This window comes from Meleagris gallopavo, chromosome 3 (assembly GCF_000146605.3).
Source record: "Meleagris gallopavo isolate NT-WF06-2002-E0010 breed Aviagen turkey brand Nicholas breeding stock chromosome 3, Turkey_5.1, whole genome shotgun sequence".
Lineage (NCBI taxonomy): Eukaryota > Metazoa > Chordata > Aves > Galliformes > Phasianidae > Meleagris > Meleagris gallopavo.
Genome location: NC_015013.2, coordinates 11,620,216 through 11,645,528, shown reverse-complemented (window position 1 = coordinate 11,645,528; position 25,313 = coordinate 11,620,216). Strand labels below are relative to the sequence as shown.

General features: G+C 39.6%; 1 protein-coding gene across 3 annotated transcripts in view; it reads right to left on the bottom strand.

Moving 5' to 3' along the window:
- Nucleotides 1-48: 48 nt before the first annotated feature.
- Nucleotides 49-25,313, bottom strand: part of LYRM4 (LYR motif containing 4) — a 79,735-nt gene continuing 54,470 nt past the window's right edge. For 2 of the 3 annotated variants that reach the window (XR_002113004.2, XM_010708400.3), the window contains one exon: nt 49-415. Coding sequence is in view for 2 of the 3 variants with exons in the window: in XM_010708400.3 (XP_010706702.1) it covers nt 353-415 (63 nt within the window). In the remaining variant the exon portion in view is untranslated. Of the gene's footprint in view, nt 416-11,174; nt 11,277-25,313 lie in introns of all 3 variants that reach the window. The other variant, XM_019613760.2, reaches the window with a different exon arrangement.

The following is a 25,313-nucleotide window of genomic DNA, read 5'->3' as shown; positions in this document are numbered from 1 at the left end:
ACATCTTTCATGTCTGGTGAAAGAAAAGGGCAGCAGCAGAAGAATGTGTCTGGTTGCAGGTAGGTTAACAAAGTTTTATTGATGAATAAAGCAGGAACTATTTAATCACAAGGAACACAAAAGCAAACAGACTTCAGGACTACCGACACACTGTTGTAGATCACAGCAGTATATTTCAGAATGTGTGAACCATAAGAAAATAGTACTTTGGTTGCAAAAAAAAGAGTCTCTCAGATATTTCTTATGCTGAACAGAATAGGCCAGATGTGCAGTGACGTTATGCATCTGTATGTGGCACTGAAAGATGCTGAAGATGGTCCAGTGTTGCTTCAGGGTCAGAGCCTTCTCACAGCTATGTGTTTCCTGGATTCTCAATGACCAATTTCTGTGTGGCATACATCTGGCCGATAGTAACCTGAAATCAAACCAAAATATTAGCAAGGCAAATCCTGAAAGTAAGCACGTTATAGTTTCAGCTTCACGAAGGAGATTAAAAACAAACCAAGAAATGCGTAGCCCACGCATTAACCTTTTTCATAATGGCATTTTTCTTTCAATAAGCACCTTTTCTAAATAGGAACCTCACCTTAGCCCATAACCAATATGTAAAATAGCTGTGTACCTAAAATCTTGAAATAATAGCAGAGGGATACTGTTCAAAGGCACTTGTTAACAGTTAACAACAGAGCAAAAGCAAACAGCCTCCATATTTAGAACAAGGGAAAGATGAATATTATCAGCCTGTATTTCTGATTATGCTTTTGAGTGGACAGCCAAGTTTTAAACTGCATGCTAGGATGTTACTTTCTAGTCTGTGTGGAACCCTAGTTTGCCTCACAAAGGGTCAAACCATTACCTGTACAGTTAGTTCAGCAGTAAGATTTTACACGTGCTGGAGCTGATCATGAGACAGTATTCACACCTCATCCATTTGTGCATTCTAGTGAGATGAGGAGATGAAAAATAGCAAAAATTCAACATCGATGTTGTCTCAAATCCTCTTGTCCTTTTCTAGTCTGCATTGTAGCACTGCTAAACTTGGTTGGTGACAGCAGCCACACAGATCTTCACCTAATAGCTGACCTGTGGATGGAAGTTTTGTGCAAGTAGGCTTGTGTCAGCAGGAGAAGCCAACATTTATTTTAAAAGTATGAATTTTGGAGTTGAATTTTTAATATCTATTATGCCTTTTCTCACCCCTAACTCTCTCCCCAGGGTGTTGGTACACAGCTTTGTGTCCTTTTCACTGGAAAAAAGATGGTATGATTAATTATGGAAGTAGGACAAAAATGGCAGTGCTTAATTAAATGAAACAGAATAGGTGTGGCAGAATTTAATACTCCTCAAACTAAGGCTGACAGCAAGTCAAGCTTTCAAGGCAGTGAAAACAGCGAGGGAAATAAATTTTTCAGCATTCTTCAAATACTATTTTTGATGGGAAAAATCCTGGTAACTGTTAAATTTTTTCTTGTGTGCCCACATTCACATAAATGTAAATAACACTGCCTTTTTGGAAATGAACTATTTAATCTTGATAAGCGGCGTGGTCTGAAACACGTAACACATTGATCTGAATCCTGAAACACTCATTACGAGGGAGGATTGATGAGCCCTTAAAGGGAACAGCACTTCTCCTTGCCAGCAAACACTCCACTCTTGGCACTCAGAATTAAGTCAGTAACAACATATGAGCAACTCCGATTATTTTTGAAATTACTTACGAAGTGTGTTGCACATAGAATATTTAAAACAAAGGCCATACACAACTGAGGCATGTGTTACCAACAGAAATTTCAAGCTGTCAGCAAGTGTTACTTATCAAACAGAACTCGCTGCTCCTGAGTTATGTGGCAGACTCCATCCCTTAGTGGCTGCCTTACCACCAGCCATGCTGTAGCGTTTGAGTTTTGTATCCTGTGTTCCAGACTCTAAATAACCATAGAATAATAGATAGAATTGCTCAGTTTGGAAAAGACCTTTAAGATCAGCAAGTCCAACCACAAGCTAACAATACCACCTTAACTCTAACAACTCTCTGCTAAATCATGTCCCTGAGCACCACATCCAAATGGTTTTCAAACACATCCAGGGATGGTGACTCAACCACCTCCCTGAGGAGCCTATTCCAGTGCTTAACAACCCTTTCTGTACAGAAGTTTTTCCTGATATCCAACCTAAACCTCCTCTTGTGCAACTTGGAGCCATTTCCCCTCATCCTGTCACCAGTGAGAAGGGACCCACCCATCTCACATTGCAAGTTCAGGTATTCTTTAGTCCTTTTTCATACAATGCAGCAAATTTAATGGAGGCTGGGAGAGATTACAAAAAACCCTGGAACCTAAACTGTGATTTTTTTTTTCTCCACCCACTGAGAGACAGATGAGACTGAGTACGTAACTTCCCAATCAGTCTTGGTAGGAGAGATACAAACTGCTGTTTTCTGTCCCCGTGCCAAGAGATGATATTACCAACTGCTGTACCTCTTGACTTGAACACGGTGAAGTCACAGGTGTGTGTATTAAGCTGCTTCTTTACTAAAGTGCACATCTCAAGGAGTGCACAGCCAATGGTACTGTGCCATTCTGTCTATGGCAGCCTGTTGCAGCTGGCATGCTCTGCTGCCTCAATTTCAGAATCTATTCTGTGGTGTTTTAAGCTGAATTTTGAAACATAAGTATTTTTTTCTTAACCTCTAGCCTTGAATTTCCATCTTTATGATCAAGCTTTTCGATGTTTCCCATGCACTTCAGACAAAACAAATATATATTCCACTTATAGCTGTTGAAAAATTCACATCTATAAACATCAACTGCATCAGCAGAAAGACTGCCACAGTATTGACACACAGATATTCATAGAATCACAGGGTTGGAAATTCGTTAACCCTCTGAATCGAAACAGCATTCCTAGTGTGCCTTCATGGGAAATTAGGTCTAGAGGAAGCACTAGAAAAAGCAAGCGTCACTGAGGACTCTTCTCACAAGAGTTAAGTAGCTATCTCTTGTGTTTCCACTTTGCCATGTATGTGCATTTAGTTCATACACAGCATGCCATTTACTCTTCTGGTAGATGGCTGGGAGCCAGCGTAGAGGTCAGCGTCAGCATTTTCATTAGAAACAGGAAGCTGTTGTGGAGAAAGGCTCTGCCATTTGCTCAGCAACCTCGTTAGCCATAGGGTTATTTACCTCTATGGTGATGGTGCCATTTAATTCTGCAGTAATGAATGCACAATGAAGAAGCACTTTATCATCAGGAGAAGACTATCAATAGAAATACAATGCTGCTTCTCAGATCTTACCGAAGTTTCAATTCTGCTTGCAAAATTCTGTACATTAAAAATAAGTATGACAAGTTCAGCCTTCAGACCTTGACAATTTATCCTTGCTCAAAGATTTAGTACCGTTCTATATGGTCATTTTTTTCTTGTGATCTTGAAAAAGTCAATCTTGCCTCCCATCTGAATTCTGGACAAATCAGGGTTTCAGAATGAGATTTGTCAATGGATGTAAGTGAGGTAACAAATGGGAAAAAGAAATTACTGAACAGTAAGCATTGATGCATCCTATAGCACAGCTCTCACTACGTAGGTGAGAGTGTAGTAAGAAATGTATAGTAAATGAGAAGAATTAAGTAGAATTAAACACAGAAAAAGTCCATATCCCAGAGACATCAGAAGAATGTGCTACCATCCTAAAAACTCAGCCCATCCAGTTACATTGGCAGCTCTGAACTCTGTCCTCTCAAATGGTCCACAGCTGCCACTGCTGGACCCACAGAGACACCCATGGTGATAGGCAGGTTTTGTGCAGCTGCCACTGCACACAAGTGTGGTGGGAGAGCGGTGGGCAGGGAGCTGGAAGCAGGGGCTGTTTTCCTGTCTGACAAAGCCAGCAGGTGAGGTACTGCAGCCTCATTGTCACCGCTTGTCAAACACTGCCAGATCTTCAGCTTCTGAAGGGATGCAGCACATATTGTGGTTCTTGGCTGTGTGAAAGTTTTAGTTTGCAGCTCAGATTTGAGGGAGAAGCGACTGCTCCTATTTCTGCAGGTCTGAAAACAAGGAGACCAGGTTCCAAGAAGTTTTCTGATTTGCTTCAGTCTCTTTAGACCGCGTGGTTCTACTCTGAAAAGTACGATGGCATCTTTCCCTGGCAGCTGGTATTTGAAAAGTCTGTCCATTTTATTAGTCTCTGTGTTTTTTCCTCCTTAGGGCAAAGGTGGACAGGCACCTGCTTTTCCTATGCGCTTGACAGAATTGCACTAACAAACCCTTCTGTGCCAGTGGAACAAGATACTTCTCACTGCCCCCAACTTCTCATCATTATCCTTCTACCAAACCCAACGGTCTCCCAGCCCCATACCACCTGCTAATGTCAGGCCTCACTGACAAATCCCAACCAGAATTCCCTGAAGTTACTCAGGGAAGTGGCTGGGGAGCAGATCTGAGCGAGAGTGACATCCAACAAGTGTGGCACTGTATGACCAAGATGGGCATCCACACAGGTGGATCCGATGGAGGGTGTCCTCAGCTTCAGGAAATAAATGCAAAATGAAAATGACAAGAAATCCAGCTTGTGATCTCTGAGCAGGACAGACACATAAGGAGGATAAACGCCAATTGGTGTTGGACTGACTGGGCTTCTCAGCGCACTGAAAATATCATCTTCCTAACTGCAATCATGGATGGTTTTATGTAAGTCGATGCAATACGACTACAAACACTCCTGGTGTCTTTATGGTATTTTTTACCACTACTTCCTAAGTAAAATCAATGTAAAATTTGTATGGGGAGCAAATGGATTGCTGAACGGAGGGTAAGATAAAAGTGCATTCTTCTAATGATGTTTTGGGATTTAATTAATCTCTCTGCTTGCAGCATAACTAAGTCCAAACCTCTTTTTTAAAACAGTTTCTGAAATAATCACTTGGGCACAACTTCCCACCTACAAAAGCAAACCAACCCCAGGACTTTTACTGCCATTTGTTTTTCTGTAGTAGACAAAAGCAGGAACAGCCCAACAGGAAATAGCAGTAACACTCTTACCTTATGCAGAGCCATCTCATGGGTGAAGACATGGACTAAACAAGTGAAAGTGCCACCACAGCACAGGAAAACCTCCTAAGAAAGCAATTCCTTTAGCTCTCAATATTTAAAAATTGATTTCCTGGGAGGGTCATCATGGAAACAGTAAAAAATGTTTCTTGTTTCCCTTAAACAAATGCAGATGATAACTGAAGTTGATGTAGTAGAGATGGCTTTGCACAGTAAACACATTTACATATATAAATACATACATGCTTTTTATATACACATGAGCAAACACACACATGAGCAACAACCTCTACTTCTCTTTTACTTCAAATTTGTTTGCAGGGAAGCAATGGTCCCTTCCTATAGCCTGGAGTCACACGTGCATTTTCACAGTTTTATTACGAAGAGAAAGGAAATGCTCTATTTATATTTATATACCTATATATACACCTTTATATATATATGCTCACATATATAGGTCTATATATTCCAAAGTAAGAAGTGGATACTACAGCAATTAAGAAGCATTTTTTCCCCTCATTCCTCAACTCAGATATGCTATACACAGCACAGTTAAGTCTGTTTTCTGTGTTAACTAAAGCCATTTTAACATTTGTTTTATATAAATACAGACATTTTTGAAACAACTCTGTAATGCAATAATAAATACACCAATGCGGTGCAGAGTAATTAAACCCAAACAGCAAACCCAGAACTCATCAGTAACTGTTCAGAGCTCTGCCAAATCTTTGGGTTGGCATTAAATGCTGCAGCAGTGGCCTTATTTATTTTTGCTTAGGAAAGAGTGTTGAAAAACTGCATTTGGCTCCTTAGCTATATAAATTACTTCTGTTCTTGAGCTGGAAACGGTATACAAAAATGTAACATTTTGGAGACAGTGCTCTTCGTTTTCAGTGCTTCCATCTGTTACGCAGGAATGGGAAAGGAAGTGAAGGGAAGCATGGAGCAAAGAAGTTGTAGTTATTGCATACTCTGCTTTTACCCATGTTTTGCAAATGCGGTTTGCTTTGTTCCTTCGTGTCAAAGCAATTTCTACTGCTACTGCTACACTGAGCTTCTGAAAAGCCAGGAACAAGTAACTTACAGCTGCTGTTTGTCTGACTTCCAGTAAAGAAGGCGGCGTGAACTAAAACAGCTAACAGTCAAGAATTCCTCTGAAAGTTATTTCCCTTCATAATGATAAAATGCAGTTTTGTTAGAAATGTATGCAGTGTGTCTCGGTATAATTTTATTCAGCCGATGAGAAGTAGGATCAGATAATATTTATTTAGTGCTCTTATTAATCTCTTCTGGGGGTTCCCCTGAAGAGATACTCCTCAGCAGAGAATCATATCTAATCCAACAGTGATTAACACGTAAAATATTGCAGGCATGTATGCTTCTGTGTATTTATTTATGATGAAGTACAACAGCAAAGGATTCTTCTTTTTAAACGCTGATTATGTCTTAATAAAGGGAATATTTATTATTTTTTTAAATTACACAACCATGCTGCTATCTTTACAATGTGGACAAGACAGACAGCCTGTGCTCTAATGCAATGCATGTAACAGAGTGTGAGATAACAAGCGAAGGTCCTAAGTAGAAGAAAGAACCATTGGACAGCCAAGTGGGCAGGATCACGTGCTTCTTCAGTCAAGTCACACTGTTTCACTTCTCTGATTTCCTGCAAGCCTTCTGTACTGCAGAAAATGGCAACGTGACAAAGTCATCTTGAAAGCATGCAGGACAGGCTGGCCAACGGCAGGGGCAGCAGCCTGCTTCTAGGGGGGAAGGGAGAGGAGAAACTTGGTGTAACCTGGATGTAGCATGCAGAGCAGGAAAATCACTTGGCTGGGATGCTGAGCATGGCAAGAAAAGCAACACAATGCATTGGTGCTTGAAAACACAGAGAGCTGGACACAGCTGGCTAATACTGTCCTGAGTGCTGTCATGCACCAGGTACTCTAGTAATGCTGACACATTTGGTAAGAAATGTCCAAACCGTGCAAGGAAGATCCTGTGGTCTGTAGCAACTGCATTAGCAGAATTATCCAAAGTGAGTGGGAGTGCCTGCCTTGCTCTTGTGCACGATAATGCAGCAGCCACCTCCTCAAAATACACATTTTGCACAACATAAAAAAAAAACAAAAAAACTGTATTTTGTTAATGGCATTCGTGACACAAGAATTTTTTAAAACATTTTTTATTTTTTTAATTTGCTATTGGTACTGTATTTTGGGAGGTGAAAGACTGTGAGCTACGAAATTTTTATTTATTGATGGTATAATAGCCAGAGTGTAATTGTTTGCTGCTGCTGCTTATTTACTCTTTGTCTGCCCCAAGACTCCAGATTATCCTCACTGAGGCTGCTAGTGCTGCTTACAGGATGGCAGCAGGTACACTGCATTCTGTAGAGCTGCCAGATGCCTCAGTACGCTCTCAAAGCAACAAGTCTGTCAATACTTTGAAAAAACCTCAGTCCTACACTAGATACATGATTTCAAGACATAAAGTACAGAGAAACATCTTTTCTGTCCTTCAACAAAACTAAAGGTTTCATAAAGTGAAGGGTTAAGCTCATTTTTACATCAGGAGTAACTTTATGGTGCCAGTATGTCTCTTTCTCACACACATCTCAAACTTCATATGATTACAGGCTGAATCTTAGATGTGCTTACAAGCTGAGCCTATCTGTGTGCACATTCAAATGATGAAAGAGCAGAAATAAGTGAATTTATCTTTAGAAAATTCCTATGTCCAAAATAAATTTTCTGTTGGAGAATTTTGATTCAATCTGTTTCCTCACCCAGAAAGAAGCACCTGATCTACTTAAACATTTGCATCTCGAGTCCCTATCGCTGAAGCTGATCCAGCATTTAGCTGATCTGTAACGAATTAGGAAAGGAGTAAGAGCTTTTCTTTTTCTGCATTAACAAGACTCCCTTTTTTGGCAAAGTACTAATGTATTACTAAACTACAGTCAACTGTTCCTGACAGAATCACAAAGATAATTTCCTTGTTTATCTGACTTTCTCTGATGGATGATATCCAAGATTTCTTTTTTCTCACTTGGCTGTCATTTGTGTTTCACTGTCTCCAAGTCCCACACCTGAATGTGCCCTGCACTTCAAAGATCTTTGTTCTGGGGGTGGAGAATTACAATGGGAGCTGTATAAAGCACAGAGCATCCTTGTTCTCATATTCCCAGGGGACAGGAGGTAGCCTCTCTAGCTCTTGGGAATCAAAGACTTCAGCTTTTGGAAATTCAGCTGGAAAAAACATTGCCTGCACAGTTTACACTCTTCAGAACCTTGCATAGGGAGCAGATGGAGTATATCAACGTTTTAGAACTGAGGATGAATTAGCTGAATTTCAGCCAAGGTTTGTGACTATGTTGTCACTGTGTAAGGATTGTAGTACAAACAACCTGAGATGAATTCTGTGGTTCAGCTGTGTCCAAATGACACTCAAGTAAAAAGATGCCATAAAGCAGTCTGAACCGAGGCAAGCTCACATGAGATGTGCTTGTTTAATATGCCCTGTGCACAAATGAGTTAATTTCCCAGTGCTCCTCAGCCCAGCCCTTTGCACAAACATTAAGAAGAATTAACGAAGGAGAAAATAATTATTTGCAAACCTCTCAGCTCTTGAGCAAGAGATATCTCTGTTAGTGTGGATAAAGGGTATCGCTTACATTTTACTAGTTTAATTGGAATAAACTATAGCAGCACTTTTTTCTTTCTTTTGGCACAGATAAATTACTGGGTTTAGCACAGCTGGTAAAAGCTAATTCCGCACAAAGAGTTCTTTTCAGTAGTGTGGGTGGCAAAACACTTTCAGCAACTGGCTTAATTAGTCCTTCCTTCTTTGCAATAGCACAGGACAGTTAATGGGAGAAGAAAAAAAAAAGGTTTAGTGGAAGATGCAGCATAAAGTAATCCTTTTTGCTCTTCTGCTTTTGCCAGCTCTCCCTCACCTAATGCTGTGCTAAGCAGAGGCCTGCCCTGGCATTTCTCAGCAGCGCTAAGCATCAGGAGTGAGAGGCCAGCAACTATTCCAAATATAGCCAAAAACCAATGCAAGTGCCAAGCCCAATGGTTTTCAGCCTCGCTGCTCCCATCCCCCAGCTGCTGATAGTGCTCTGGAGATCCTCCAGCAGCACAAACATTGAGCACCCGTGGGATACAGCTCCTCCCTGATAAGAGCTGAGACTGGTCAGAGACACGCGGCCTCCCAAATGCCAGACAGAGGGGGTAAAGGCCAGGAAGGACAGATGCGCCTGTATTTACCTTCACTGTAGGTCAAGTGGGAAATAGCCAGGAATTTTTGTCTAATTGTATCGTGTTGAGTAATGACTCTGAAGATACATAGTACAATGGCTAACAAACACATTTAAAAGCCAATATGCTAGGAATGCATTACGCATTTCTCCTCATCCCAGCTACTCTCGGAGTATGAAACATTTCTGTTAAGGAAACCTGAGTATGGAGGGGGAAAAACAAATTAAAACTGGAAGGTCTATTGCATGAGAACAAACAAAATAATCAATTAGGAAAACTTCCAAGATATCTTCAGGAAAAAAGCAAGCAGTAAAACTGCAAGTGTTTACTCACATTTGCAACTCCTGTTTTTTTCAGATTATTTTTATACTTGCCCATTCATTTCTTTTTGCCAGCCAATGGAAGACAGGGCTACTCTCACAGATAGCATCGGGCAGACTGCTTAGGAACAAGAGCCCATGAAAATGCCTTGCAACTGCTCACTGCTCGTTTAAGGGCAGCCTGATACTGAGAACAATATTTTGCTAATGCACACCTCTCTACAAAAGCTGTTTGGAAATCTATGAAACCTTGGCCCTTGAAAGGCTGCTGTTAACCTCAAAATGATCATTTAAACACACTTCAGCAAAGAAGTCTAGGATTTTGTCAGTGGAAATAATTTCTAATATGACACTGCCTATTTTTTTGCATATTGACGGGTTATATATTTCTTAGTTTTCATTTATTTGTATGAAAACAACGAAACAAAAAAGGAAAGTGACTGACTACAGATAGAAAGCCATGAAGCTACTTGCACAAAAGCTACTATGAGGGTTCTGGACAGCAAGGAGATGTCTTTTCAGTGCTTTTAAGTATTCACCTTTTCAAAGTTAATTCTAACAAAAGAGGAACAAGATCAACTGGAAGAGAGCAGCAGTGATTATTTAATGTGTGTGATATGTTTTGTTCTTTAATATATATATGTCACCAAAAAGTATCTTGCCCATTCTGTGCCAGCCTATTTTAGTATTTAAAAATGTGGTATAAGCCTCATATATAAGCCTGACTGTATGAAAGAAACTCCACTTTGGGAAAAACGCACAGGAAAGCAAGCCAGTAGATGGCATTGTGGCACTTCATAAGACATTTCAAAAAATCCCACTTAAAAAGAATGCAAGCCTAAGGATTGTGTTTAACCACTTACTGCTTAACCAACGCAGTATCTTGTTCCTGCTCAATGCTACTCATGCAAAACCAACCAAACAAAACCACACTACTGCATGATCATATTAGCCCTGAAAGAAATTTCCTCTGCGCTGCTTCCCAAATTCAATTAGCTCTATATGCTAGTTACAATCCCAGATTTGAAAAGATGATATCTGATTGCTCATGTCCCATGAGCCATAGTCACCAAGGGGAGAGCAGAAAAGATGCAATTATTTGAAAAGTATTTTCTAAAAAGTAATCACATACAAGATCTTACACATCAGTGCAGATGATACCATACAAAAAAAAACAACCAAACAATAAAAACCACAACCAAAAATGCAACAACAACAACAAAAAAAAACCACTGCAGAATAGATATTACCCATTAAAAATAAATTTTTTTGAGTATTTTATGAATACTTCCATTTTCTCCCTCTGCAGGCTGCTTCCCATCTAAGGTATTCCATGAAGCTTACATATAGATGGTCCTCATGGTATTCATGTTTAAGAAAATGTCTAGTTTCACTGCGGCATTTGTCTTGTATTCATATAACAAGGAGACGTCAAGACAGTGTAACCAAATTTGCACTGCGTATGGCCTTTAAGTAAATTTCAGTAGCTCTCTATAAGTGACAAATTGCATACATTCAGACTTCCTCCATGTCACTTACATCAGAGCAAATTAAAGCAGCCTAGTTTTCCTGATGGAGAATTTCAACTTCAGATCTGCATTTCCTGCTTGGCTGTTCCATGCAATGGTGGAGTTCACATTCCTGAAGGATATGAGACAGGCAAAGAGTAAAACGAGGAAGCTTAATTTTAGGAAAGCCAAATTCCAGCTGTTTATGGAATTAGCTAACAAAACCCCCTGAGAATCTGTCCTCAAGGACAAGGGAGCAGCACAGAGCTGGCAGATCTTTAAGGAAGCTTTCCACATGAGCTCTCCATCCCCAGGTATATGAAGTCAAGAAAGGAAGGCAAGAAACCAGCATGGCTGAACCAGGACCTGCTGGTCAAACTGGAGAGTGAGAAGAAAATGCACAGGTATGGAAGCAGGGACAGGTAAGCTGAGAGAAGCATAGGGATGCTGCTCGGCTGTGCAGGGACAGGGTCAGGAAGGCCAAGGCCCAAGTGGAACTGGACATGGCAAGAGGTGCAAAGAGGAACAAGAAAGGCTTCTACAAGTAAGTAAACCAGAAAAGGAGAGACTGAGAGGGCATGTCCCCCTAGTAAGAATACAGGCAGGCTGGTAACAATGGACAAGGAAAAAACTGAGGTACTCAACAACTTTTTTGCCTCAGTCTTCACTGGCAACTGCTTTTCACACAGCCATCGAGCAGATGGTTCAGAAGGTGTAAGCAAAGATCAGGTATGCCACTGCCTGAGGAACCTGAACATCATAAGTGTATGGGTCCTGATGAGATGCATTCCAGAGATCTGAGGAAATTGGCAGACATAGTCACCAGGCCACCCTCGATGACATCTGAAAAGTCATGGCAGCCAGGTAAAGTCCCCAGAAACTGGAAAAAAGGCAACATCATACCCACTTTTAAGATGAGTAGAAAGCATGACCCAGTGACTGTCAGTCACATCTCTGTGCTGAGGAAGATCATGGAACAGATCCTCTTGGTAGGTATGCTAGGCACAAGGAAGAGAGGGAGGAGATATGGGACAACCAGCATGGCTTCACCAACGGCAGGTCCCACCTGACCAACCTTGTCACTTTTTATGATGGTGTAACTGAGGCTGTGGGCAAGTGAAGAAAACACTGATGTCATCTACCTGGACTTCAGTAAGACCTTTCACATGGTCCCCCATAACATCCTTCTTTCCAGATTAGAAATATATGAATTTGATGGGTGGACTGTTTGATGGACAAGGAACTGGTTGCAAGACTATACACAGAGTCACTGCAGTGAAGCTGGACTACATGACCATTAAGGGTTCTTTCCAACTCAGATGGTCCTATGATTCTAATACATGGATTATAAAAAAAATAGTAATGGAAATGTTGTTCCCAAATTAAAATAATAGCTCAAATGTTTTTGAAAATTTATTATGTACAAACTCATCATGCTCATTTTATCAATGTTATTTTTGTATGTGGAAGTTTCCTTTTAAATTTAAGTGTCTTTTAAAGACACATTAGTATGAAAATATGTTCCTTCCACCCCTTTATGAAGCCTCATTACTGTAAACGTTTAAATATTAGAAATGAAACCCTCCTTCCTGGAACAGAGGTGGTCAGGTTAGACTGGAGCACCAGGAGGACAGGGTAACAGTTCTTTTCTCTTACCATCACAGAAAGAAAGGATCTCATCTGTTGAGGGAGATGACACATGTCACAACCTCCAAAGCATTTCAGAGAGGCAAAATGCCAGAGGAGAGAAGGGAATACAAGCCAGTGCTCTAATGGGTCAGTTCTAAGTTTCTTCCAGTTGCTTGTCCCCACTACTCGTCATCAACAGATCCTCAAAGAAATGCATACTCTAGCTGTAAACATCAATTCTTCTTATGTAGCCAATACCTCAATACAATCAGAGTTGGTACATGTGCAAAACCACTCCTATTCTGGTTATGACAACAGCCCATTGTTTAACACCGCACCAGAGAGGTGCCATGGCTTTTCATTGCTTTTCCAGACCAAAATTATTTTTCTTCTGACTCTTATCTGCCCTTACTTGCACAGATGTAGGGAAGATTTGTGGCAGAATTCATGCTAGCTAGCATAATCTATGCAGTTTTCCCCTGCACCTTCACCATTTCCAGAACTAAAAACTATCTGAACCATAGCCACCTACAACCACGCAACATCTGCACTAGGAGGGGGGTTCAGTCTTATAGTTCCCTAAGGCTAGAGGCTCCCTGCTGACAGCATCTGTCCAGAAGGAAAAGCAGATGGCCAACTCCTACAGACCCTTCTGCCTACTCTGATACTCTATACCAGTCACTGGGGCAGATTTAAAGTAGGCTTGTAATATCTGTTGGGTAAATTAAAGAGTTAATTGTGTCATGATACTTCCTGGTCCTAAATACTGGGGCTCTGTGTAGAGTATCATTAAAAGATCAGAGAACATATTACATTCAAGATACTATATTGCCAATCTGCTGTATAATTCCAGAGTCAATTGACAACTTCTTGCCATTTCTGAAAGCAGTTTGACAGACCTTCCAGATGCTCCAACACTGCCTACAGCAAATCTATGCCACATACAATAAAATCTGCTGCTTACAAATAAACAGCTTTCAGCTCAGCAAGAGTTAAGTTTTAAACAAACAAACAAAAACGCAACAACAACAACAAAATCCTTTCTCTATAGAAATATAGATGGATATATATCTATATCTTACAAGCTGGTGCACAGGATCTTCTCTATAAATCAGCATTTACAGACTAATATTTCTCACTCTGTTGCAATCCAATCAAGTTATATTAAAATAAATCAGTCAGAAAAAAATTATAAATAACAGTAAAGACAAGAATTAGCTTAACTCTAAAGTCCCTTCCAACCATGAATTTCTTTTAAACCACGAGAATCTGTTCTTGATTTTTGAGCATTTGTATTCTTCCCTGTATAAACTCATTCTTTAACTGCATAGTCAGTTACAGACAAAGTCTTTCAAGTGATATTTAATCCATTTTCCCAAGTATGAAAGCCTTTATGGTTACACTGTTTGCTTTTATTCTAGCAGTAACTTCTGTAGCTGCCAACTCACTTGCACAGCAGAGCAAAGATCCAAAGTTCTCACAAGTTCCTAGAGACATTAGCAACCACCTACAGGACAGTCCCAACACAATAGCCTTTCCAGAGGAGATGCTGCAGCATAAGTACAGCTCTCCTTGATAAGGTGCCAGAGAATCAGTTTGGGAGAGCCATTATAGATGTTTCACTTACAGGGTAGGTTCAGAGAGTAAATATGTGGAGTAATAAGCTAAGTGCAGCTAAATCTGGTGTGCTAGAACTCCAATATGAACTGGAGTCAAAGATAGCCAAGTGGTATGCCACAACTGACAACAGCCAGGTGTTTTTCTTCATCCCTCTGGCAGCAGAGTGCAGACCATAGTTTGCTTTTACTTGGAGGGGTGTCCAATACACCTGGGACCAACTGCCCAGAGGTGGAAACACAGCCCTACCATTTGTCACGGACTTACTCAGACTGCACTGGCATGGGGGGAAGCTCCTGAACACCTGTGATAATCACGTGGGGCAACACAGCAGAGGAAGTTTTTGTTGAAGGGAAGAAAATAATTTGAAGCTTTCTGAAAGCCAATTTTGCTATGAAGCATGGTAAGTTCAAGGGAGAGGAGAATAGGTTCTTATGAATGAAATGGCAAGATGGATGTTGTCAGACCCTCATGGATGTGATTAGTAAAATAACTGTCATGTCTCCACCAGCTAGCAAAAAGGAATCACAATTTCAGGAGAATGCATATTCCAGATTACAGACTGATTGTAAGACCTCTCTATCCAGTGACCCAGAAGAAGAACCATTTCATATGGGGCCCTGTGCAACAAAGAACCGTTAAACAAATAAAACAGGACATAGTTCATGCAGAGGCCTGTGGACCAGTCTGGACAGGGCAAGATGCAACAAAAACCATGATCCACACTGTAGCTGGGAGGAATGGTCCCACCTGGAGCCTTTGGCAGAAAGCCCCAGGGAGTACTCGAGGCTGACCCCTAGAGTTTTGGAGTTGAAGATACAGAGGATCTGGGGTCTGCTATTCTCCAACTGAGAAAGAGATAGGGTACTTAAAATTACCTTCACAAGTCTCTTCATGAGATCTTAGAAGGACTCATGAGATAATCATGATAAATGCCGTGAGACACAGCAATAGGGAAGAGCAGATTTCCTAAATTCATACATTCACACGCTGGCATGGTGACTGGGTAGCTCACCCCTCCATTACTGGCTCCTGTTTTCATTACCAGCTACAACCAACTTCTGCTTGATGCAGGTAAAGAGCCACAAACAATGTCCTTTAAAGGGAAGTCACTCATGTCCTGCAAAGTCCCTCTGTAGCTTCTCTGACAGCACAGTAAACACCCAGGTATCTCCCTAAGTTTAGATACAAACTCTTCAACTTGCTGAGAGTTGCTGAACTTGCTATGTTTCTCAGTTGATGTTAAGGGACATACATTCAATTTCTATCAGTAACAGAGGAAAACTTTAAATAGGTATTTAACTATTCTTAGAGATGGACTAGAACTCACCCTAACTACTACGGTCTGCCTGAGTCAATATGGAAGTGTTAGAAAACACATGCAAAATGTGGCAGTTACTCTTGCCAACAAGAATGGTAAATGCTACACTTGCATAAAAAAATGCTTTTCCTTTGGACTTCCGACTAGACAATAACAATATCCATACCAATTTAGGGAGAAGCTTTCTCAAGAAATATGCTGGTAACACATTTATTGTTTCCTCTCACTCAAATGATACTTGCCACAGTTCCTTCTGTCCCTCTGCCTGCCTAAGCTCTGGTTCTACAATGATGCCCAGACTCCTGTCAGTACAAAGGACATGAGGAACTGCCCAGTATCCCTTAAAGCAGTGGTCTCCTTAAAAGTAAAGTGTAGAGAGTAAGAGTCTGAGCAGATGAAAGGTTTGCTTTGGCCCAATAAAGATGGAAAAGTTCTCTAAGATCATCTAGTACAACTGCCAACCCATCCCTACTGTGCCCACTAACCATGTCCCTCAGTGCCACATCCACACGGTCCTTAAGCACCTCCAGGGACAGCCTGTGCTACTGCCTTACTGTTCTTTCTGAGAAGAAACTTCCTCTGGTAAAAAGATACTGTTCACTTTTTACACTGTGTGTAAGAATATATTGGCAAAAATTGACAATAAAATAAAATGACTTGTGTTTTTATAAGTGGTAGGAATGTTCCATCTATTTCAAAGCAAAGTAAGACCCCACCACTTATTGTTATGTTAAATGGTAGAAAAGAAAATACTACAGATACTAAAACTCTGCATTTCCTTTTATATTCATAAAGGACCACCTCTCTACTATTAGAGAACTTCAATTTTTAGAGAATGTATTTTTCTTTTGATGAAAAAAGAAAAATATATGTATAAGAAGGAAACTCCCTGGCATAGAGATTTGGACTCTTTGTGCCTATAATGCCCGTCAATATTGGCACACAAGTTTTTAATGATTCACTCTACTGTTTGATTATCTGCTCCCCCAAAACACCTTAATTAGCAGAAATATTGATTTTACACTGTTCAAGCCTAACAAGCTTAAGAAATATGAGCCAAAAACCCATTACTGAATAAAAAATTAAACTGATATAGTAATAAAACTGTATCAAGAGGAAAACGTCCTCCTGGATCTAAACTAAGTTGCAGAAGATAGCATTTAAAATAACTCTAGTTGAATCCTGCCGAGGCAATCATTTACAGAGCACTGCCTTGCCAAGCAAGTCTCTGAGCGCTCCTTGAGGCGATGCGGTTGCTGGCTGTCCCCATGGACTGCCTGGTTCAAAGTACTCACCCTCAACTATAATGGAGTCATGGCACAAAGCAAAGGGTGCAAAAGGCTAGCAACCAAACTTTCTGTATCAAGGAGAAAAGTCACCTGCTCCAAATCCAGATTTTAAAGAGTGACAGAAGGTTGGCGTTCATCAATACAGCATGCAGGTTTTTTCCCATACATTTTTTATCTAATAAACTTTCTCCTTCTCTTTAAATGTGTAAAAATTCTGAGCGCCTTTTCAATCTTAGAAATCATAGCATAGTTTAAGTAAATGGACACATATTAAAATGGAAAAAATAAATCTAGTCTTCGTAACGATCTCAAATACTTTGATGTCCGAAGGGATAAGTCAGTCAGTCTGACTTTCTGTTCTAGGTATTGCCAGTGATTCCCTAGATAAGCCTGTAACTACTTAAGCTGCAAAACTCTCTAAAGTTCTACATTTGCACAAGTGTATCTGAAAGAAAACAGTATCCTTCTTCTACAAGAACAGCTTAACTGCTCTCATTAAAGTGCTCAGAGAGATCACATAGGTGAGGAATCTTGTTACTTCCTCTGCTTTAGGAAAAAAACATCAACAAAAAATCCCCAACTCACCTTTTCCAACTCTACTTCTTTAAAGAGCCAACCTACATCATGAGGGCAGTACTCACAGACAAAGGAGGGAGCAAATAGTTTTTAGGAAAAAGAACACATTATAATACATTCTTTCCTGACAGCAAATGTATCTGTCAGAAAAGATAAAAAGCATGTCTTAGCTTTAAGTAAGTCCTTATGCAAAGAGCCAAAGTAAATAACTGAATCCTGGCTAATATTTGACAGTTGCTGCCTTATGGAAACAGAGAAGTCTGCAAGGATAACAGCAAAACGATTAAACCGTAAAGCAGTATGTCAGCTGCTGAAGAGATTTAAAAACATGTATGCACATTGTGCCTTCAAAGTTCATCTCTACGCAATGGAGTCCTTAAAGCTGCTTAAAACACTCTTAAATGCACTGTTTCTAAGGATGCAATACGTTGCTTGCACTGACCTTAAGCCTTAACTTATGTACTTTAATCAGTAAAATTTATCAGTTTGTTCATATTCGAGACAGATAGGTGAGGACTTAATTAATGAAGTGGCAAATAATGCAAACAGAAATGAAGTATTACCTACTCAAAAATAATTAGGTGAATAGATTCCTATGGAGAAAGCTGTTTTTAGATCATGATCAGTATAATCAGTAACAACTGAAATGGAGTTGGTGCTTATTTCTACCTGTTACTACAGCTTCCAACTCTCACTCATGAGCGTTCAGTACCAGCTCCAGCCCTGCAAACTATTCGAAAAAATACATATTCGTTTCTGTGAAAGCATATTTCATCACAGGTATTCAAAACGTTTTGCCAAATGGATCAGTTAAATTTCACAACTTTTCCTGTGATGTAATGCAATACATCAACTTTCTGGTAGGAAACGTGAATATCTGCACATAAAAAAACAAATGACCTTTCATCAGCCAAGTCCATTCAACACTGAGAAGGATGCTGTCAGCTCTTAAGCAGCTTTTAATTCCTGCTGATTGAATCCACGTTGCTCTCTGAGTCAAGATACACAACACAAACTGATAAAATTATGAGAAATGGAACCAGAGGACCCAAGGAGCACATGAACAAAGATGAAACATTACTAGTTTGTCTAAAATATTGACCATCAGTTCTAACTTTTGTCCTTATACATTTTTTCTAATGAAATAAGTTCCTGGTCAAAAGGGAGCAAGAGAACAAGGCAGAGGTTGATAATTTCTAATCAAGGACAGCAACCCGGTCAGCTCACTATTCCATTGTCACTGTCCTGTTACTGAGAGTTGTAAGATAGGTATATTTAAGGGACACATTAAGAATGTCAACAAGAAGCTTCCTAAACAGTATTTTCTTGCAACCACAGAGCAACTTAGAAATGTCCTCTTGTAGTTCAACCATGACTATAACAACAAATATAACAAACATAAAGGTCTTGCAAAAAACAAACACCAAGTGAAAATGACTGGAGGAGTATGCAGGAAGGAAACAGTTTAGATGTGGACCTTCCAGGCATGCAGTTCTGTCAGATCACCTTATCTGACCACGAAAAAGTTAAAACATGCAAAACAATCTTCAGACATCTCAATACTTGGAGCAGAACCTCTGAGTCATGCACCTATAGTAGGAGCTAAGACTTGCCACATTCTGAAAGCTTCCAGTTCCCTGAGAAAACCAGAGGCTGCAGCAACATACAAAGGTAATAAAGACACAGGTGTGGAAATAAAAGGAAATCTACAATTACTCTATCTACACTGCCTGTGAACACACCCCAGTCTGCTTGTCATGAACAGTACCCACTCTCTCTCTTCAGCAAATCAGAGCTTAATATAGTATTTTTAGCTGTTGTGTTTTGTATGTCAGATGTATGAAAATATTGATGGGCTCAAGTCTAGCAGCACAAACAACGAAGAATTTCACGATGAAGAACACAATGATCTTCTTAACTGTTACAAACAATATTTTTTCACTATTTGCTCTGTAAGTACCTATCATCCTTTACTTTTTATCATTGCTGAAAGGTAGGTATCCTTCTTGGACCCTGCAGGGGAAAAACACACGTTAGGCTACAGAGAAGAAAATGCAGGGTTCTGACTCCATCAGGCCCCCTCACCTTACTGTCCTTTCTCTATAGTACAAAACACTATACATCTGAAAAAGGGATTCTAATTCAGCCTGGAAGGAAAAGCAAGGAATAAACAAATAATACTTTTTTTGGGGGGGGGAGGTTAAAATAAATAAATCAAATTCACAAGCTAGAGCAGAACTTGGGCAGGTATAAACCGACATTTTCTGCTGCAGAAATATTGCCTAAGCTCTTTCAGAACTTGCTTGTATGCCAGAGCAAATATTTTCATTTCATTGAACTTGCTAGGCAACTCACCAACATAAAGTATACGTAAGAACACTCTCCAGTAATATCAAGCCTGGAATATTTATTAAAAACATTTGCAATCCATGAAAACAAATGCTAATACTGCACATATTCAAACTATGAACTCCACTTTGTGTATAAAATAGACAACAGAACTTAATCTAAAACAGATTTTCATATCAGAGGAGTGGTGGTGGTGAGTGGGTGCTCTTCTACATATCACTGCTTAGATTTGACCTTCTGGGCCACCTTTGCCTAAAATTAGCAGGCTTCTTTTTCAGCTCCTTTGGATACATGCTGTGCTACATTTCAGTGCTCTCCAGAAGAATTGGTAGCAGGATTAGGAATCATTCTGAGGTATTTTCTTATGAGAACATAAAGAGACTTAAGTTAGGACAGAAGTTCCCACACCATCTATGCTTTTCTCTCTGATACACATAACATCCTGTAGGCCTACATGATGCATTTCCATCTGCATCACCAAAAATTATGTTTATCTACTACTGTAGACTCTAAATAATAGAAATCTTAGTGTAGTTTAGGGGCTATTTTAATGATCATATATATATAGGACAGCTTATATAATGATAAATGACATTCAAGGCCCCACTACTTTGGAATAAGAAGTCAATTTAGTAAAAAATCTTGTTCTCTTATAATATAATTATTTAAAATTCATCCAGATCACATCCTGTTCTTTGAGTCTGTGGTTGCCCCTATTCTGTTCAGAAATGGAAACAGCTAAATTTTATACAACTGAACAAAGACAATCATCCAGTTTTATATAATGATTAAATATAATGCTCAGAGGTATTTGTTTAAGCAAGAAGTACCTTTCTGAAATGAACAGAATTCATAATGACTGCTATTGCTCTAGTTTGTGGACAGGGAATTTCAATCATTCTTGAAAGAGACATACATTTAATAAGAAGACTTCTACTACATACAAAACCAGAAGCAGAATTTATTAGCGTAAGACATCATTAAACATGCCTGCCCTTTAAGGCTGATTTCTAGCACTGAGTCTTTGTACTGTACACAAAGTTGGTAGCAAAATGGGTGTTACTGCCTTCATGGTGAAAGCCTGGCTCTGGTAAAGACAGAATGCTTCCTTATGTTGGCTGGGCTCTGATTCATATTTCAGTGGAAATCCACTTCTGTGAAAGCATTGAGTTTCAGTCTTGTCCTTGAACATATTAGCAGGAAATATACATAGACTGTTTTTTTGTACACTTGACATTTCTGATCAAGATTTAAAGCAAACAGGAAAGAAAGGACAAGATCACAGTCACTATCTTCTTAACACTGCCTGTGAACAAAGGTTAGACAGAAAGATCAAGCACCTTACAGCTCTAAAAGTAGTCTTTTGGAGTTTGAGGTCATCTCATATGCCCGTTAGCTTTACCAAGAACAAACAAAAACAGCCATTCCTCCCACTCCCCCCAGAGGAAAAAAAAAACAACCCAAAAGAAACCAACACTCAAAATAACCCAAAGTAAAAAAATCCTAGCCAATCCATTGCCACTAACTCCCATTCCCTGCTTTGTTTTCTACCTTCTTTTGTAACAGCACCCTATCATCAGATTTGTAAACACTGTACAGATAGAAAAATACCAATGTTTTATTACTTTTTTTTAAACTATCTTTTGGCCTTAACTGTCCTGGGCCACTAAAACAGAAACAAAAGGCCAACCTAAAAAAAAAGCAACCCACTTAAGAAAAACAAAAACAACAAGAAATGGAATTCACTGTTGCAATTCCTTACTGGCTGAATTCAGCCAATATCTGTAAATAAGACTAAAATAGTTTGCTCATGTTGGGGTTTCATCATAGAAAGCAGAAACTGAGTCACAGCTGTGAATTTAGCAGATGAGTACCAGAAAGTGAGGACTAGGTGATACACGTTGGATTACAAGTAGAGCAGGTGGGATAGACTGTCACAGAAGGCTATTTTCATACCATAAGTGAGCAGAAGATACTAAGACAGAAGTAGAATAATGGAAGTAGAGAAATACCTGGACATAATACCAGGTATTTTAAAAAGCTTCTGACAGAGATGAAGTAGTGACATAGAGAATGTCACAAAAAGAAGGAAGAAGAAAAATACTGTGGGAACTGTAATTTTGTCTCTGAGCGACTGGATGCTATTCACTGCTTCATCATTAATCACTGGATCACAAGATGGCTTGGGTTGGAAAGAAATCTTAAAGATGATCCAATTCCAACCCCTGCCAAGGACAGGGCTGCCACCCACCGGCTTGGGCTGCCCAGAGCCTCAGCCAACCTGGCCTTGAACATCTCCAGGGATAGGGCAACCACAGCTTCTTTGGGCAACAAGCTATTTATTTCCAGGTGGGCTGCTGCATAAAACTTTCACTTCGGAATCTGGAAAGCAGATGCTGAAGAGAGGGAGTTGAGATGAAGGTGCTTGGTAAATCCATGAGTGAATCAATATATAAACTAGAGGTACCATTTTAAGCTCTACGTTTACCATGTAAATCCCTTACCCAGAATGGAAAAAAAAAAAGAAAGTTGCTAGACAAGAGTGCACAGAATGTTAGAATTTGACACTCCTCAGGCAGCAGTGTTCCAGTTAGTGATTGACAGTGCAGACCAGTACAATCTGGTGATGATGCTTTCCAAGACCCTCTTTACATTAGAAGTTTGTCACTTCTAATAATAAATGATAGTAACTGAAAGAGAAGACTTCTCAGGCATCACCATTTTGAAATTCTAATATTCCTCTCTCAATACACTGCTTATTTAAAATTTCTGAGAAAGCATCAATGGGCAAGGGGTCCGAAACATGCAATGCATTCATCCAAACGGAAGGAAACCACTGCTTTTCTGTCCTTGGAGGTGCACAGAGCAGTCTTGGCTCGGTTTATTTCTAGTTGCCAAGGTCTCATCACACAGCCTCTGGTTCTGAAAACTGCCAGATATTGTATATAAATGAAGCTGTGTGCTGCCAAGAATCCAAAGCACTGATCATGGACAAAAATAACTGCACTACAGTTTAGTAGGAAAAGCATCTGGGGAGACAGTGTTTTATAGGACAAACAAAAACAGAGAACAGTGGTGTTTTAGTCCTACTAAAGCCTTAATTTACAGCTCTGTATGTTTGTAATTACAAACAATGAATTTTCCAGGAACTACCTTACTCTATACACTTAATGGAGGAAAAGTTAGTTAATTCCTGTTCTCTCTGAATCCATTACCAAAATTCCCATTTGCTGTAAGTAGGATCAAATTTGTTTATGCATTAATGTTTGTTACCCAGTTATGTGATTTTTGGATTAAATTTGAGATATAAAAGAATTTTTAAAAACAATTCAAACTGTTTTGTTTATCTTAGATTTTCTATAAAAACAAAGGGCTGCTTCAGCTCATGACAAACTGCTCCAGCAAGCTCCAGAGTATCCACACAGCCAGAAAATAGATTTAATTGGAGAGACTGAATTCATGTGGAAATTTTTGGATGTACAAACTTACCTATTTGCAGTTGTTTACCTCCCTGCTATTGAAAAATGAAGAAATGCAGCTATAAAACAAGCAAACAGCTAAACTGTACTAATAAAAAGGGGTTTTAAGAGCAAGATAGAGGTTTGTAAATGGAAGATGTATCAATAAGACTGCAGTGCTTCATGGAGACTAAAAATCAATAAATGACCCTGTACTGTTCCAGTGATGCTTGTAAAGGGTTTTGTTGGTATTCTAGAGGAGGTGTGATTACAAGGCTGATCACTGCTGTGCAACTCTGTCACGCAATGCAATAAAGGCGTGCAGCCAAAAAGCGCTGAGAGATTTTGCTTCTTGTCTCTTACATTAATGTGAGAAGCATTCAGCATCCATAATGAGACAGCATCTAATCATGTGCACTGCGCCATAAAAACAGTCCTGCTAGAAGTGTTGTAGAACACGGAGCACTCAGAAGTTTTGCAGAAACTCCTTCAGGATCACCTACTGCAAAATGCCACAGTTGGCTGGTTGTGTATTACAATGTGCTGTGCTAAGTTGATCTCCTGTTTTACTATATAACAATTCTCATCTCGGCTTACTGCTAGCATCAAATCAACACACTGCCTTTGTGATAATTCTCCAAGACTGATAAGACTGACAGACAGAAAACAGCAGCCATGTTGCTGACTGTGCAGAGTTGGGACAAGTAAAAGAGAAGGCACTGAGAGAATCTGGATCTTTGTCATTGTTGATAAATCCATTTCATGACTCCGGAGAGACACGTCTGCACTTGGCAACTGCTCCATGTAAAAACAAAACAGAAGAACAGAAATCCTTGTTTTAGTGCACATTACAGAAACATAACTCTCCAAGTGAGTCTGATGCATTAATGACACCTCTTTAACCACTGTCTAATGACTTCAGCAGACATGAAATGGAATATTTTACTACTATTTTCAGCCACCTGTGCTGCTTCTTCTTTCAGCTCTGGTTTGCCAAAACTGTAATCAAACCCTCTGTGCTTTATACCATTATGCATTTCTTAGTATCATACCAATGCGCCAATTAAACATATCAGTGGTGCCACACATACTGACTGCTGAACTCTCACATTGACAGAAGCACAATTTTATTGCTTATATACCTAGAACTTTTTACTTATTTAGCAATCCTCCTAATCTCGTTCAAGCTTTCTCTCTATTAAGGGAATGTGGAATAAAACTTGCCTCCAAGTTGTAACACAATGAGAGGATTCAGAAGGCCATCACTTAACTCTTTGCTCTACCACAGGCTTCTAAGACTGCGGACAAATAATTCTGAGTGCATCTATGACATTTTACTTTTTACCAGAAGCACACTTCTGTAGTGAATTTCTTCATCTTCCATGCTTTGCTTCCCATTGTCAACCAGTGTCTCTGAATGCATGGACTGGATTCAGCTGAGACAAAGCCATCTGAGATATCTTCTGCAGAACCACATCAAATATGCTCCAGCAGCAAGTGAGCATCAGGCTATTGGGGCTACTCAGGAAATAATCTATAGCAAAAACAGACAAATAAAACTACCCCACAATATTAAGAAAACCCTCAAAATCAAATCCAACCCCAAAGCATACATAATACAGACACAAGATTCTGACGCAAAGTATTTTGCTTTATAAACCTGTTTCTACAGATCTGTGATAGAAGTTTGCGCGGACATTGTCTCAATGTTTTCAACTCCTTGGATACAGATGTATCTTTTGGAGATGGGGATGTTTAGGATACAGAAACTGGGACCACATCTATATATATTGGCTACGCTGCTTGCACTAACTTCAGTGAACCATTTCATCATCACTCTTTGTTCTTTATATATTATCATTAATGCATTCATGGTCATAAGGAGAATGAGAAAACTTTCTAAAAAAAGACCACATCTCTCTTTTTTTTTT